Below are 15,850 nucleotides of genomic sequence, written 5' to 3'. Positions count from 1 at the left end.
CTCCGACGTCAAGTCCCAGGGCTGAGCCCGAGATGCTTTTACAGGCAAGGCTGAAATGCACAAAATGTTCGACTTGTAAAATATGTAGCGTGAGAAAATAGCCTTTTCTGCTCTCCTCCTCGCTGCCGCCGCTCCCCTGCCCCATCTGCTCGCTTGGAAAGCTTCCCGCAGCCGGGGGGGGGCGCGAGGGGCTGATGGCGCCCGGGGTCCCTCGGCAGTTGCCGCTGGCCCGGCTCGAGGGTGGCATCCACCCTGTGCCGCTGTGCCCACGTGGAAGTGTTGCCCCTTGGCGGCAGGAGGGTTCCCGGGGCAGCTCAGGCACCTCAAGGATGCGCTTGGTCCATGAGGATGCTCCTTGCGTGAAGCCTCCTCCACCCTCTCACCCTTCCCGCGTGCTTCGGTGTCCTGAGGTTTCTTGTCCCCGGGGACACGTTTTGAGAGTAAACATGGGGTCGGTGCCGGGAAGGCCAGCCGGACGGTGCTGTGGCCGCCCCTGGCACGGGGGATGACACAGGTGGTGTTGGTGCGTCCCTCGGGGCCCAGAGTTTCCGAAACAGGGCGGCGTGGCGCCTCTCGGGAGGGTGCCGGGAAATACCCCCGCGAGGCACCCGGGCAGCGCCGGGCCGGGCCGGGAGGGAGCCGCCACGCCGGAGCTGGCCACGAGCCACCGTTTTCACCAACCACCTTAATCCATCATTATCTGGGCACATTTCGGATCCTTGCCAAGAGCAAGGTGGGAAGGGGGGGTTGTAAGCATGCTTTCCCTATTCCCCTGCCATCCTTTTTGCTGCCTGTGTGTAATTAACAGAGTAATTAAAAACAGGATGAGTTAATTGGTATTCATTTATGTGGCAGATGTTTTTAATTGAGATACGAAACAATTTACCTGTTTACATAAACAATAGCAAATGAAGGCTTGTAAAACAGAGAGGGCGCTTTTTTTTTCCCCTTTTTTTTTTTTTGGTGGTTGTTTTGAGGAAAATCAAAGCCGTCTCCCTCCTCCCTGGCCACGCCGGCTCGGGGGGAGCGGGAGCCAGCTGGCACTGCCTGTGCAGAGCCCGGAGCCGAGGCGGTGGGGTTGGGTCCCCGGCCGGCTGGTTGTGGCTTGAGATATGGGGTTTGTTGGGTTTTGGGGCGCTTGGGTGAGAGTGGCCCTGGGTGCCCATGTCCCACGCAGAGCCGTGCCGTCACTGCATGGGGGAGGTGGAAGGGGACCAGGCGTCGGGGTCCTCGCCCACAACCGCTGCCCTGGGGGCGAGCAAGGAGCGTCGCCCGCGGCGCATCCCCTGGCAGCGCTGGACATCCCCGGGACGCTGGCACCGCTGGTGCTGCTCATGTGGGAAAAGCCAAGCAAATTGGGATGTACCTGAGCATGATGAAACCCTCTTTAGACCCGGCATTGGGTGGGTGGGGAGCATCCCAGCCCAGGCCAGAGGCGTGGGACCCATCCCAGGACGCCCATGGGCATGGCGAGGATGGCGGGGGCAAAGGCTGGCTCGCCGACGGGTGCAGAGGGCTGCCGCGGCGGTGCAAGGATGGCAGGTCCCGCTCAGCTGAGCAGCCAAACTAAACCGTGGGGGCAGTGGCCAAATGCAGGGGCTGGTGGGCGTCATGGCACAGTCGCCCATGGCGGGGCCAGGCTGCCACCATCCTCCCGGCTGGAGGAGCGGGGCAGGGCAACACTTGCACCGCTCGGGGCATGAACATCCTTGCGAGTATCCCTGCCTGCAGGCAGGAGTGCAGGCAGGGCCCAGGTGCCTGGCAGGGCTGGGCCCCGCTGCCTGCACTCCCCTGGCACCGCTGGGCACGTCTGTGTCCTGTTGTCCTCGCAGCAGCCGTCGCCTGCAGCGAGAGCTCCCCGTGCAAGCGCCTCCCGGGCCTGGAGCCGGCCGAAGCCGGGTTCATTTACACGTTGTGCAAAGGATTTAATTAACTGGATTCCCTTTTAAAAGGCTTCATTTGTGCTGATGAGTGCTGGGGTTTGGACGACGCTCCCCTAGCCCGGCTCCCCAAACTGCGCACACGGGACACGTTGGCAACGGGATAACTGCTGGGGGTGGGCAGCATCCCTGCAGCATCCCTCCAGCATCCCGCAGCCGCTGCCCTGCTCTCTCCCCTTCCGCCTGCAACTGGGGATGAGCCACCTCGAAGCTTCGCTGGCACCTACCCGCACCGCCACCACGTCCCCGGGGAGGGGATCAGGAGGGGTGCAGGGGAGGAGGGAGACGACGGTGCCCTGCAGCTCCCACCACCTCTGCTGGGCTCATGCACGTGGCCGGCGCTGCTGCCTGGCCGCCGGCGCTGCGCGCTTCCCTAACGCGCTCCAGCTGGGACGGCTCGGTCCCTCGCCATCTTATCGGGGAGTTGTTCTTGGCCCCCGTGGCAGCAGCAGCTGAGGAGCAGGAATGCTTGCCTTTGTTTCGGAGGCAGCCTGGCTTCGGGAGACTGGAGACGTCGCCTCCAGCATCTGGATTTCATTTGTGGCCATTTGGAGAGCATGAAGGATGCTGGTCTTTTAATTCCCTTTTAACCCCTTCCTTGCCCAGGAAGCTTTGCCCAGCCTGGGAGGGGAGGGCTGTGGGAAACCGGAGATTTCCAGCGGCCACAGGCAGGGCAGCTCCCTGCCCTTTCCATCCCTGGGGAGGTGGAGAGGAGAGCGGCTAGCCTGGGTGCTCCACAGTCATCAGGCTCAGCCCAGGGGTTGGAACATCGCCTATCTCCATCCCCAGCTGCTCCCTAGCCCTGCTCGAGGCTGTAGATAGCAGGGGCCGCTCGCTGCCCGGGGAGGACGGGTACCCTGGGCTGGGGCACAGCCAGCAGCAGCGGGATGGGCTCCCCAGGACTGTGGGAAACAGCAGACCCTGGGGCTGGGCCGGCTGCCGAGCTGCGTCGCTCAGCACCGGGCTGCTTGCTCCGGGGTGCTGGGGCTGCTTATCGGTGTGCATGGCTGCACAGCGCTGCGCTTTGGTGCCTGCCAGCACGTGCAGCTGCAGGATGCCGTGCGTTGGTGCCCGCCGGCACGCGCGGCTGCGTGGCGCTCTGCGTTGGTCCCTGCTGGTGTGCGTGGCTGCAGGATGCCGTGCCTTGGTGCCTGTTGGCGCGCACGGCTGCAAAAGGCCGCGCGTTGGTGTCTGTCGGCATGCACGGCTGCATGATGCCGCGTGTTGGTGCCTGCCAGCGTGTGCAGCTGCACGGTGCTGTGCATTGGTGCCCACGGGCGTGCACAGCCACGCGGTGCCATGCATCGGTACTTTCCGGCACCCAGCGCTGCCCGCTGGGGAGCACAGGGCCGAGCAGACCCCCTGCCCCAGCTCTGGTGGGAGGCAGGGGACCGGCTAACAGACCCCTTGCAGCTCTCCTACAGCTTCCACCCGGGAAAAGCGATGCACAAGCTACAGTGAGCAATTCAGGAGTTGCTGGTGCCCAGTGGGGTGACAAACCCTGACCCCTGCGGTGCTGCCGGGGCGGCATGGGGCTGGGTGCCGCGGGCAAGCTGGGCTTTATCAGCCAGTAGTGGCCGTGCTGGTGTGTCACCTCAGCGGGGACTGTGCCCGGGCCGGTGTGCTGGGGGTTAAACCCTCCGGTGTGACAAATGTGGGGCTCAGGGTTGCACAGGGGTGTGCAGGGTCCGGCATCTGCTGGCCCCAGGAGGTAGGGTGGGGGACGCCTGCTCCCGCCAGCCAAGGAGAAAATACTAATCCTTTTATTTTTATATTATTACTTATTCATCTGGGCTGCACAGGCCTAATGGAAACCAGATGGAGGAAAACAGACACAGCCCCGAGCGGCTGGGACAAATTACCCCAAAGAAAAAAAAAAAAAAAGAAAAAGAGAAAAAAAAAAATCCAGCAGAGTTTGAGTCGTGCTGGGGAGTTGATTTTTGGAGGTGCTGCCGGGAGACTGCACTGTGCCCCCCAAAACTCCCTTCACCCGCCACAGAGCATATCCCATCCTGCAAAAAATCCATGGCCGGATCCTGTGGGCATCCCAGGCTCTATTTGCTTTGGGCATTTCTGGGCTCGGGCACTGAGAAACCCCATCAGCTTTGGGGCCATCCCTCATCCCTGTGCCCGCACAGCGGTGGTTGGGTTGCAAATACCTCGGGGAAAATTTATGACTTAGAGAGAAAAATAAAAGACAAGAAAAAACACAGCCAGGCCCCATTTCTCCGGGTGTTTGCTCAGCTTTGTGGAAACTTTCCTCCCGACGGGAAGTTGTGGAAAAGCTGTGTTGGTGCCAGAATGAGTGTATCCGTGTTTTCCCCTCAGTGTGGGCATGCGTACAGGGCCAGGCCAGCGGAGGGGGATGGGGATGCAGGCAGGGATGGGGATGCGGGTAGGGATGGTGCCAGGGATGCAGGCAGGGATGGGGGTGCAGGCAGGGATGGGGATGCAGGCAGGGATGGTGCCAGGGATGCAGGCAGGGATGGGGATGCGGGTAGGGATGGTGCCAGGGATGCAGGCAGGGATGGGGATGCAGGCAGGGATGGTGCCAGGGATGCAGGCAGGGATGGGGATGCAGGCAGGGATGGTGCCAGGGATGCAGGCAGGGATGGGGATGCAGGCAGGGATGGGGATGCAGGCAGGGATGGTGCCAGGGATGCAGGCAGGGACCATGCAGGGTTGCAGGCAGGGATAGGGATGCAGGCAGGGATGGTGCCGGGGATGCAGGCAGGGATAGGGATGCAGGCAGGGACCATGCAGGGTTGCAGGCAGGGATAGGGATGCAGGCAGGAACCATGCCGGGATGCAGGCTGGGGTGAACACCTCGCAGCCTCCTCCCTCTCTGCAAGCAACGGCGGAGCCAAACCCACCGGTGCAGCCCCTCCACGCTGGGAGCCGCGCAGGCAGCTGGTGCAGGTGCACTTACCCAGGCAAGCTGCCACGCTGTCCCCAGGCTGCTGCGGCTTGTCCTCATGCCCAGTGGCTGTTGCGTGGCGAGCCGGGGCCTCGGGCCGAGCACACGGGCAGTTGCAGCGTTGCAGACATGAAGAGCGTGTTGCAATGCCTCACCGCGCCGCGCTCGGTGTGCGATGCCAGCAGTGCAAACCCCAGGCTTGGAGGGGGTGAGAAGGGCGAGGGGACGGCAGCGGTGCCCACGCAGAGCCCTGCGTCACAGGGAGGTGCTGGCCCTGCCCGCTGCGGGCAGGAGGTGGCAGGCAGAGGCGATGCAGGTCATGCTTTGGTGAGCTGGGCGGCTGGCAATGCCCTGGGGGATGCTGAGCCCAGGAGGGATCGTGCGGGCACCCAGTGGATCAAGGCACTTCAGCTGCTCAAATGCAGCCACCCGGTCCAGGTCACACTCTGTGCACGCTCGCGGCTTGTCGTCTGCTGTCGGGGCTGGATCCTGCTCCGCTGATTGACGGGGGAAGCCTGGAAGGCTGGAGAAGCCTTGCCCAGAGGCATGTCCATGAAAAAGAAAATAAAAGGTGTTTTTCAAAACACACCATTTATTTTGGCAGGCCCTGTAAAGAAACTGTTGGTTTACAGGACCAGTTGCTGCTTGGTCTTGGGGTTTCTCCTGGGGCTGGAGTGGGAGAAGGGAGCGAGGAAAGAGAAACTGGAGCATGCACATCCAGGCATCTGCAGGGTTATGGTGCGTCCTGGGAGGCTCAAACCCCAGCGTGGGGATGCTCCCATGGTGCCGGAGCCGTCTGGGAGGATGCTGTGGGACCACAGCGCTGACTGCCCGGGAGTTTGGCCGTCGCTATTGGCAGTGCCATCTCCTGGTCCTCCGCACATGGCATCGGCTGCAGCCCAAGCCCCGATAACGTTTTGCTCGGGATGACGCCCTGGTTTTATTTAGCCTGGACAATGTGCTCTTGCAGGGTTCAATTAATCTCACAACAGTTGCGGTGGATTAAGCATGCATATTAGATTAGTGTTTATCAGCCATGCCTGGCGGGGAGCATGCCGGGGCGCAGCAGGGACCCCGGGGCCGGGGGACGGCCAGGGCAGCCGCTTCCTTCTTTGGCTGGGGCCGGCGGCAGCGGCGGCGCAGGCTCGGGTGCTCTGACAGACCACCGCAGCTGCCCGCACTTGTGGCCACCCATCACCACCCGCCGCGGCAGCCGTGGGGCCAAAGCCTTGCACCGGGGCCGTGCCGCCGTCCAGCGGGGACGGTGCTGGCACGCTTCTCCCGGGGATGCCGCTGCCGGGTGTTATTTAGGGTTGCAAGCGCAGGGCAGTGGGAGGGAGGCAGAGATGCCTGCGGGGAGCCCAGGGCGGTGATGGCGGGGAGCCCCGCGCTCCCTGGTTTGCGGGATCCGGTGCCACGCAGGGCTCCCCGGGGCTGCGGGAGGACAGCTGCTGGTGGTTGTGCAGGTCCTGCCGTCGCTGCTGCCACCGAGCGCCGGCCGTAACAAACCCATTATTTACTGCCTGTGCATAATCCCTGGGATTACGGCAGCCCTGCGCATAGCTGCCGGGGACGGCGAGGGGTTAGCGGGCAGCTGGGGATTCCCGAGGCGTGGACAGGTAACCCCTGGCAGGGGGTGCCAGGACGTCACAGCAATGGCTTTGCAGGGACACACGTGCTGTTCTTGTGCTGGGCCAGGCTGTGCCCCGTGCATGGGGCAGAGCGGTGCCCTGCCCTGTCCCCGCCACCCTGCATCCATGCCGGGCACAGGGCACAGTCCCCACCGTTGTGCAGATGCACGGGAGGTCGGTCACCGTCCTGCAAGCACATGGGACGCCAGGCACCACCCCTGCTGCCTGAGCTCTGCCTGGGGCGAGGGTTGCTGCCATCCTGCGCCAGGCAGCGGAGATGCCCAGGCCAACCCGAGGTCCCCGAGGGTCCCCTCTGCCCCCAACTCAACCCCTGTTCGGAGGAGAAGTGCACCCCGCTCACTGCCCTGTGCCCTCTCCCTGCAGATAACGCGGAGACGCGGGCCGCCACCATGCCCGACTCGCCGGCGGACGTGAAGACCCAGTCCAGGTCCACGCCACCCAGCATGCCTCCGCCGCCACCGGCCGTCACGCAGGGAGCCACGCGCCACCCCTCCTTCACGCCAAACACCAGTGAGTACCGGGCTGCCGGCGGGAACGGGGCCGGGATGCCAGGCAGGGAGGCTGCCTGGCTCCCTTCGCCTCCGGGTCACACGCTGCACCCGGGACCAGCAGCGTCCTCAGGCTCCTGCACAGTGCTGGCCATGCCATGGGGTGGCATTACCCATCCTTGCACTGGAGGAGAGCTTTGGGCTGCGTGCCCCGAGCCCCAGGTCATGCACAGGCCTGCGGGGAGCACCGCGGCACTGCCCTTCGCCAGCAGTGCCCTGTGAGGTGCTTGGGGACAGGGACGTCCTGGTGTCCTGCTGCACGGTCACTGAGCGGTGGCACAGAGCAGCACGTGCCCCCGGGCACTCTCGCCTGCATGTGGAGGATGCTGCGGGCTGGGGGAGTCCCCGTGGGTCAGAGATGGCCCCGTTGGGGGTCCCGGGCATGTGGGGACCTGACCATCCGCGTGTGGCACCCGGCAGTGGCAGGGGAGCATCACGGCCAGCCGCAGTGGCAGGGGTGTCCTTGCCCTGCCCAGGACGCGGCACGGTGGCATCAGGGGGACTTGGTAGGGACTCGAGGTCCGAGTCCTCAGTTGCTGTAGCGTTGTTGAACTGGGGGAGCCCCGACGCGCTGGTTGCACCGGTGGGATTGTTGCACGCCTGCAGGGCTTGCACTGGGGATCGGTCGCTGTGCCGGTGTCACCGTCCCGGCATATGGCCAGGCAACGCAGACACGTGTCAGGATCCGAGCGGGTCGGGGCCGAGGCTGGTCCCCCCAGCAGAAGCTGCCGTGGCCATAGTGAGGGTTACTCCAGCTGCTCCAAGATGTGTCCCAGGCATGTGCGTGCACAGGGGTTTTCCTCATAGCTGCTTCTTGCTTAGAAACCCCCGTGGGGAAGAAAACACCCCTAAAATGACACCCTGTGCTGCAGCCCCCCGACTGCCGCTGCGCCCTGCCGTGGCCCCGCTGCCCTCCCGGCCAGATGCTCTCTAATTAGAAATCCGCTTGCGCTCGGCTGCACTCTGTGGGGTTTTGCGTTTTAATCCGAGCCCTGCAGCAGATGTGGCGTCCTGGGCTCGGCTTGGTGCGGGACGCAGAGCCGGGGGTGCAGGCAGCCTCTCTGCCGTGGCTCGGCACGGAGCGCGATGGTGTTTTCGTTGTTCTTGGTCTCGGGGATATGTTGCAAACCTCGCATTGCGCTGGGGCTGTGCAGGGGTGGTCCCGAGATGCGGGGGCCGTGTTAGGCAGCCGAGCATCTCCCCGAGCCCTCCCTCCAGCTGTGTTGGGATGCAGGGACCCGGCTCCATCCCTGGCACACCTGGGTCCGGGCGGCTTCGCCCGCGGCACGCGTGTCCCCGCCGTGCCCGCCGTCGAGGAGCGTTGCCTGCAGGGAACCCCCCCAGCCGAGAGCTGCCCCCTCTGCTCTCTCATCATAGCGTGTTTTATTTTGCTTGCAGATCGAGACGCTGGCCCTCCGACGTTTCTGCCTCGCGGCCGTTTTCATGGTTGCTTGAAATGGTCGATGGTCTGTCTTTGTAAGTAAAATGAAACATCCGCTCTCATGAGAGACCCGAGCCGCAGCCGCAGCCCCCAGGGAGGCGCAGGGTCCCGTGGGGGGCACAGTGCCACAGCGGGGGGCTTGGGCAGGGTGCGCTCCCCCACGCCAGCCCCTCGCCCTGCCCTGGTGGGTCACGGGGATGCGAACCCCGGCCCGGCCGAAGGGACATGTGCGACGTCTAACTTAGTAACGCACCTGTCGCGGGAATAAAAGCAGTTGTGGCCGCCGGGTTATTTTCGGCACCTCTTTAGCGGGCGGATGATACTGCCCGGCCGGAGAACGAGCAGGAGCCCGCCAAAGCAGGCAGGGTGGTGCAGGCACTGCAAGGTTAGTGTGATCCCAGGAGCCGGGTGCCCGGTACGCTGCGGGGAGAGGCGCGGTGCATGCCGGGGTGTCGCGGAGCAGCGCGTGGTCGGGAGCCGGGATGATGCGTGCCGTCGCCCGTGTCGGCCATGGAAAGGTCCCTGTACTCGTGTGGTCTCTGCAGAGGGTTGGCGCAGGAGTGAGGAACCCGCCACGCTGCCTCTTGGCACCCCCAGATGTCCCCCCACCGGGTCCCCTGCTGCAGGGTGCTCCGGGGAGCTCCTGTCCTCCCCATCTGGGCAGCAGGGCCAGAGGCGCTGGCGTGCTGGAAGCCAGGCTGGGCTCCGTGGAAGACGGCTCGTGGCTTCTCCCTGGGGGGTGCTGAGCAGCTCCCAGAGAGGCAGGATGGAGCTCCTTCTCTTGGCTTGAATGTTGAGGAGCAGGATCAGGCCCTCGGTGTACTGGGGCATTGCATCCCATCGCTCCCCACAGCCTGCATCTGCCTCCTGCAGTGCCAGGAACCAGCCCAGGATGTGGCCCCAGGGATGCAGCAGCATCCCGCAGCCTGCCGGGGGGTGCTGGCCCCGCAGTACCCAGCGGGAATCTCGGTCCCCCCACCCCAGCCTTGTCCCTGTGGTGCCAGGGTACGGCCGCCCACTCTGAGCTCCCGGCCCTTCTCTCCTCGCAGTGATGAACGGGAGCAGCCACTCGCCAACCGCCATCAATGGGGCCCCATCCACCCCCAACGGGTTCAGCAACGGGCCGGCCACCTCCTCCACCGCCTCCCTCTCCACCCACCAGCTCCCGCCGGCCTGCGGTGCCCGGCAGCTCTCCAAGCTCAAGCGCTTCCTCACCACGCTCCAGCAGTTCGGCAACGACATCTCCCCCGAGATCGGGGAGCGGGTGCGCACCCTCGTCCTGGGGCTCGTGGTACGTCTGCCGGGCACGGGGTCGGCCCCAGGGCTTGGTGGGGTGATGCCCCATCTGTGGATCCTGGGTTTTCCTTTTTGGGATGGAGATGCTGCTAATTGGGAAAAAAAGAGAGGGTCCTGTTGGTGCTGGATTGACCTAAATCCTGGAAAAATGTGGGCTGTTTTTCCAGCATCTCCCAGGATCTGCACAGCACCCTGGGTGGGCGCGGTGCAGGGTTGGGTCCCCAGCAAAGCCTTGAGCATGGTTTTCCCTTGAGCATGATCTTCCCTTGAGCATGGCAGACCTGGCAGAGGAGCAGAGACAGGGGAGAAACAGCAAAGCATCCCCCCAGGGGGGTGCAGGGGTGGGCGGGGGGCCGTGGCTGGCGGTGCTGAGCCCGGGCTCTCCCCGCAGAACTCCACGCTCACCATCGAGGAGTTTCATGCCAAGCTCCAGGAGGCCACCAACTTCCCGCTGCGACCCTTCGTCATCCCCTTCCTCAAGGTGGGTTCCCCAGCCCGGGCACCGCGGGGACGTCAGGGTTAGCGTTGGCATCGCCGACAAAGTGGGATTCAGGGGGGATGGCTTTGGGGTCGGGGGTGCCCGTGTCCCCTCCTGCACGCCCAGCCCCTCACACGTGTGGAGTCACACAAGGCCGGGGCTGTTTGCAATAAAGCGAGGGGTTTGGCCCAGCTGGTAACCATTTGCAATTCATTAAAAATCCCCTTTTTTTTATTTGCCTTTTAATTTCGTGCTGACTCTGCACTGTCACCCTGCTCCGAAGGGATTTGCCGACTGTTGGCACGCCTGGCAGCACCGGTGCTGCCGGCAGATGTTCAAGCCTGGCGTCGCCTGTCCCTCGTTAGCAGAGGAGTAATGAAAAAGTGCAAAAAACCCCACCCCTTTTCCACCTCTGCCTCCCCAGGCCCCTGGAGCCGAGGTCCACGCTTGCCGCAGGAATCTGCCTGCAAAGCTGCCGGAGCGATTTGCTCCTGGCAAGGGAAGGCAGAGCCGAAACGCGGCTGGGCTGAGCCGGGGCGGACGGCAGAGCCCCCTCGCCCTCCTGCCCAGGGTTTGCAGGGGAGCTTGGGGTCTGCAGGAGCAGGGGGACGGTGTATCCCCTGCGGCGGTTCGTGGGGTCCCGGTGGGTGCTGGTGGCCCTGCGGCTCGGGGCGGGCTGGGAATCGTCCCCGCTGTCCTGCTGCCAAGTGCGCAGCGGCTCCGCCGGCCGCCCTGGCACCCCGCTCCCAGCTGTTCCCACCGTGGGCGCCAGATGTTTCTCATTATCCTAACTGCAACCAGCCGGGCTCGGCGTGCTTCCCAGACTTGGGGGTTTGCTTGTTTTTGTGGGGTTGTTCCCCCGCCGGCGGGGGAAGGGGAGGGTCCGTCCCCGCTCGCCGCAGCGCAGATCTCCGGCTCGGGTGCTAACGTGTCCGACAGATGGGGGTTTGGCTGCGGATCAGCTGCCTAAAGAGAAAACCAGAGCTGGCAGCCAGAGCGCCGGGCAGAGAGGGGTCTCTGCTGCTTAATTCTTGCTGCTCTGCATGCTCATAGGGGCTGCAGTGCCGCGGGGGACACGGTGGGTGGGGAGTTTACAGCTGGCCCTCGTGCCCCATGGGTGCCAGATGGGCTGGGGGCTCCCCTGGGCTGGGGGTTCGGGTCCCCAGGGCAAGCACCGCAGCGACAGGGTGGCAGAGGTGGCCGACCTGGCCGGGGGACGATGCTCTGCAACCCCTGCCAGGCTGCAGAAGGGCTCGGTTGGAGCTGTGCACGTGCCAGCATGTGGCCAGACCCTGCGGGGTGACATCTGTGTCGTCCCCCCCCCGGCAGCCCAGCTGGCCCAGGCACACTGCAGTGAGTGGGGTCCCAAGGAGGTCCCCCTGGGGATGGTGAGCGGGACCCCAAAGGGAAGGATGCTGCCTGCCTGGCACCTCCTGCCCACGGCGGGCTGGGGGCAAAGGCATGATGCACTGGGAAGGGGGGCTGCGCTTGGGCAGGCTCTGCAGGGGGCCTCTGAGCAGCTGGGTGCTGGGCTGGGGAGGGGTCCGCAGGGCCGTGGACTGGACTCTCGCCCCCCTCGCAGGCCAACCTGCCGCTGCTGCAGCGGGAGCTGCTGCACTGCGCCCGCATGGCCAAGCAGACCCCGGCCCAGTACCTGGCCCAGCACGAGCAGCTGCTGCTGGACGCCAACGCCTCCTCTCCCATCGACTCCTCCGAGCTGCTCCTGGAGGTGGGCGAGAGCGGCAAGAGGAGGACGCCAGACAGGTGCGAGCCGGGGATGGCACAGGGGGTATTTTTGGGGGGGACACATCCCTGCCACCCACCCTGGGGCAGTGGGTGCTGGTGCCCGGTGGGGACCGACCTCCTCTCCTCCACCCAGGACCAAAGAGAACGGTTTGGACCGAGACTCTCTGCACCCCGAGCACCTCAGCAAGCGGCCGTGCACCATGAGCCCGGCGCAACGCTACAGCCCCAGCAACGGGCTGAGCCACCCACCCAACGGGCTGGGGCACCCCCCCGCCGGCCCCCCCCTGCCCCAGCACTACCGCCTGGAGGACATGGCCATGGCGCACCACTACCGCGACGCCTACCGACACCCCGACCCCCGGGAGCTCCGCGAGCGCCAGCGGCCCGCCGGTGAGTGCTGGCATCCCCGTGTGCCGGGGCTGGAGAGCCCCCCCCACTCCTCCCAGGGAGAGGGGTGCTGCAGGGGGCTGACCCCGGCCCCACGCTTGCCTTGCAGCAGTGCACGGGACGCGGCAGGAGGAGGTGATCGACCACCGGCTCACCGACCGGGAGTGGGCGGAGGAGTGGAAACACCTCAACAACGTATGTAAAGCCCCCCCCCCCAGGCCATTCTGCGGGGCTGGCGGGCGTGCTTAGCCCCCCCGCCAGCTTTTCCCTCCATCCCCACCATGTCCCCCCGCAAGGCTTTTTTGCCGAGCACCCTCCGCTCCCCGCAGTCAGAGCGGCACACCAGCCCCGGCACAGCCCAGCATAGCCCAAATCCCCACCCAGCGCCAGCCACCGCGGCCCCCCAGCTCCTTGCAGCAGAGCCCCCCACCCCAATCCCGACGTTGTTCCCCCCGCAGCTGCTGAACTGCATCATGGACATGGTGGAGAAGACGCGCCGGTCGCTGACGGTGCTGCGGCGGTGCCAGGAGGCCGACCGCGAGGAGCTCAACCACTGGATCCGGCGCTACAGCGACGCCGAGGACATGAAGAAAGGCAGCCCCCCCTCCGCCCGCCCCCACAACAGCTCCTCCGCCTCCGAGGCGCCCCAGTTAGGTATTGACCCCCGGGGCCGCGGGGTGCGTTCGGGGGGGCTGCGCCCCTCTCCGGGGTGCCCGTGCTGTTTCCCCGGGGGTCCGGTGCTGCCGGCGGGTGGGATGGAAGAGGACGGCATCTCCTAACGGCGCCGCCCCCCTCTCCTTCGCAGACGCTCACCGGGAGTTTGCGCCGCGGCCGCTCTCCGGGTACATGCCGGAGGAGATCTGGAGGAAGGCTGGTGAGTGCAGGGCGGGCACCGGCGCCCATCGGTGTGCCGAGCTCGCGGGGTCTCTGCCCCATCCCGAGCACCGCGTCGGGGTGCCGGCGGGGCTGGAGGGGGTCGGGGTGGGTTTGTGGCGCGAGGTGGGTGCTCCCGTGGTGCTGCCGCAGAGGGGGGTGCGCAGAGCCGGGGCTGGGGTGCCGGCACACCCCCTGCCACGCTTGGCCACCTTCCTTCCAGAAGAAGCTGTGAACGAGGTGAAGCGTCAGGCCATGTCCGAGCTGCAGAAGGCCGTGTCGGACGCTGAGCGGAAAGCCCACGAACTGATCACCACAGAGCGAGCCAAGATGGAGAGAGCCCTGGCCGAGGCCAAGCGCCAGGCTTCGGAGGATGCCCTGACCGTCATCAATCAGCAGGAGGACTCGAGCGAGGTGGGGGCTGGTGGGGGCGAGGAGGGGGGGACAGGGTTGATGGCGGCACAGACATTTGGGGCTGACTCCTTTTGCAGTCAAGCTTGCAGCGTCTGTGCATCAAGCGTGGGCACCGGGGGTGGCTGTGGCAACACCACGGGATGGAAGAAGAGGGATTTCTTGCACCGAGCTGTGGAGGGGGTGCATGGTCCAGGATGGGGGTGCGTGGTCCAGGATGATGTGCGTGGTCTGGGATCCAGGTGCATGGCATGATCTGGCATGTGAGTGCATGGTTTGGGATGATTTGCATGGTGTGGGATACAAGTGCATGGTCTGGGATGGGGTTGCACAGTCCAGAATGGGGGAACACAGTCTGGGATGATGTGCATGGTCCAGGATGTGGGTGCATGGTCCAGGATGCGGGTGCATGGTCTGGGATGATGTGCATGGTCCAGGATGTGGGTGCATGGTCTGGGATGGGGGTGCATGGTCCAGGATGCGGGTGCATGGTCTGGGATGATGTGCATGGTCCAGGATGCGGGTGCATGGTCTGGGATGGGGGTGCATGGTCCAGGATGCGGGTGCACAGTCCAGGATGCGGGTGCATGGTCAGGGACGATGTGCATGGTCCAGGATGCGGGTGCATGGTCCAGGATGCTGGTGCATGGTCTGGGATGCGGGTGCATGGTCAGGGACGATGTGCACAGTCCAGGATGGGGTTGCACAGTCCAGAATGGGGGAGCACAGTCTGGGATGGGAGTGCATGGTCCAGGATAGGAGTGCATGGTTCAGGATGCGGGTGCATGGTCTGGGATGATGTGCATGGTCCAGGATGCGGGTGCATGGTCTGGGATGATGTGCATGGTCCGGGATGCTGGTGCATGGTCTGGGATGGGGGTGCATGGTCTGGGATGGGGGTGCATGGTCTGGGATGATGTGCATGGTCTGGGATGGGGGTGCATGGTCCAGGATGCTGGTGCATGGTCTGGGATGGGGGTGCATGGTCCAGGATGCGGGTGCATGGTCTGGGATGATGTGCATGGTCCAGGATGCTGGTGCATGGTCCGGGATGCTGGTGCATGGTCCAGGATGCGGGTGCATGGTCTGGGATGATGTGCATGGTCCAGGATGCTGGTGCATGGTCTGGGACGATGTGCACAGTCCAGGATGGGGTTGCACAGTCCAGAATGGGGGAGCACAGTCTGAGATGGGGGTGCATGGTCCAGGATAGGAGTGCACGGTCCAGGATGGGGGTGCGCAGTCCGGGGCTGAGGTTTGGCTTTGCATCCCCGCAGAGCTGCTGGAACTGCGGGCGCAAAGCGAGCGAGACCTGCAGCGGCTGCAACACCGCCCGCTACTGCGGCTCCTTCTGCCAGCACAAGGATTGGGAGAAGCACCACCACGTCTGCGGGCAGACTCTGCAAGGGCTGCCGGCGCCCACCGCCCCCGCCGCCGGCGTGGGGCTGCCGCCGGGTCCGGGACAGCCCGACGGGGTGGCCACCGTCGCCAGCAGCCCCAGCGAGGCGGGCTCGGCGGCCGCCTCCCGCGCCGGCACGCCGGCCACCCCGGCCCCGCTGGAGAGCGCGTCCCGCTGAGCCGCCCTCGGGCCGCCGCCGCTCTCCGAAAGGCACGGACTGCACTCGATGCCATTTCCTCAGCTACCTGACTCGTGTGACCTCCGAAACGACCTCTCTAGCTCTCACAAATAATCCTCACGGATCCTCAAACTGGGCTTTAAGTGGAGTTAAGGCAAATACCGATCTTCTCTGTTCTCTCTTCGGTCTTTGTTTTGGCTTTTTTTGGTTGGTTTTCTATCGGTTGGGGGATTGTGGTTCACTTTTTTGTTGGTTTTTTGGGGTTTTTTGGTCCTTTTTTTTCTTTCCGGATGAGGGATTTGGCTGCAGCCTCACCACGCAGCGACGTGGGGAGAGGCCGGCCCGGCCCTGGCCCCCATCGGTGCTGCCGAGGGGCTCGTTCGCAGGAGGAAAGAAACTTCTTTTCTTCGTCTCTCTCTTCCTTTTTTTCCTTTTTTTTTTTTTTTTTGTAAAAAAAAAAAAGAAAATAAAAAAGAAAACGTCGGACTCTTTGGCTTTAAATAAGAAATTGTAAAAAAGGAAAAAAAAAAAAGAAAAAAAAAAAGAAAATCCAAAAACCAGACGACGCCAAGTCAAGCCGCGTG

General features: G+C 64.5%; 1 protein-coding gene across 7 annotated transcripts in view; it reads left to right on the top strand.

Annotated features, from left to right (window-relative positions):
* The window catches only part of CBFA2T3 (CBFA2/RUNX1 partner transcriptional co-repressor 3), a 30,423-nt gene extending 14,608 nt beyond the window's left edge, over positions 1–15,815 (top strand). For 4 of the 7 annotated variants that reach the window (XM_064459778.1, XM_064459780.1, XM_064459774.1 and 1 more), the window contains exons 2-12: positions 6,873–7,019; positions 8,456–8,533; positions 9,548–9,789; positions 10,186–10,275; positions 11,855–12,036; positions 12,152–12,408; positions 12,515–12,600; positions 12,864–13,059; positions 13,211–13,279; positions 13,502–13,692; positions 14,967–15,815. In XM_064459778.1, the coding sequence (XP_064315848.1) occupies positions 6,899–7,019; positions 8,456–8,533; positions 9,548–9,789; positions 10,186–10,275; positions 11,855–12,036; positions 12,152–12,408; positions 12,515–12,600; positions 12,864–13,059; positions 13,211–13,279; positions 13,502–13,692; positions 14,967–15,266 (1,812 nt within the window). In that variant the 5' untranslated portion in view covers positions 6,873–6,898 and the 3' untranslated portion in view covers positions 15,267–15,815. The remainder of the gene's footprint in view (positions 1–6,872; positions 7,020–8,455; positions 8,534–9,547; positions 9,790–10,185; positions 10,276–11,854; positions 12,037–12,151; positions 12,409–12,514; positions 12,601–12,863; positions 13,060–13,210; positions 13,280–13,501; positions 13,693–14,966) is intronic. The other 3 variants (XM_064459779.1, XM_064459777.1, XM_064459776.1) reach the window with 2 other exon arrangements.
* The last annotated feature ends 35 nt before the right edge of the window (positions 15,816–15,850 follow it).

The sequence above is a fragment of the Phalacrocorax carbo genome, chromosome 8 (genome assembly GCF_963921805.1).
Source record: "Phalacrocorax carbo chromosome 8, bPhaCar2.1, whole genome shotgun sequence".
Lineage (NCBI taxonomy): Eukaryota > Metazoa > Chordata > Aves > Suliformes > Phalacrocoracidae > Phalacrocorax > Phalacrocorax carbo.
The sequence above is the reverse complement of the archived record's forward strand: the minus strand, read 5'-3'. Positions and strand labels throughout refer to the sequence as shown.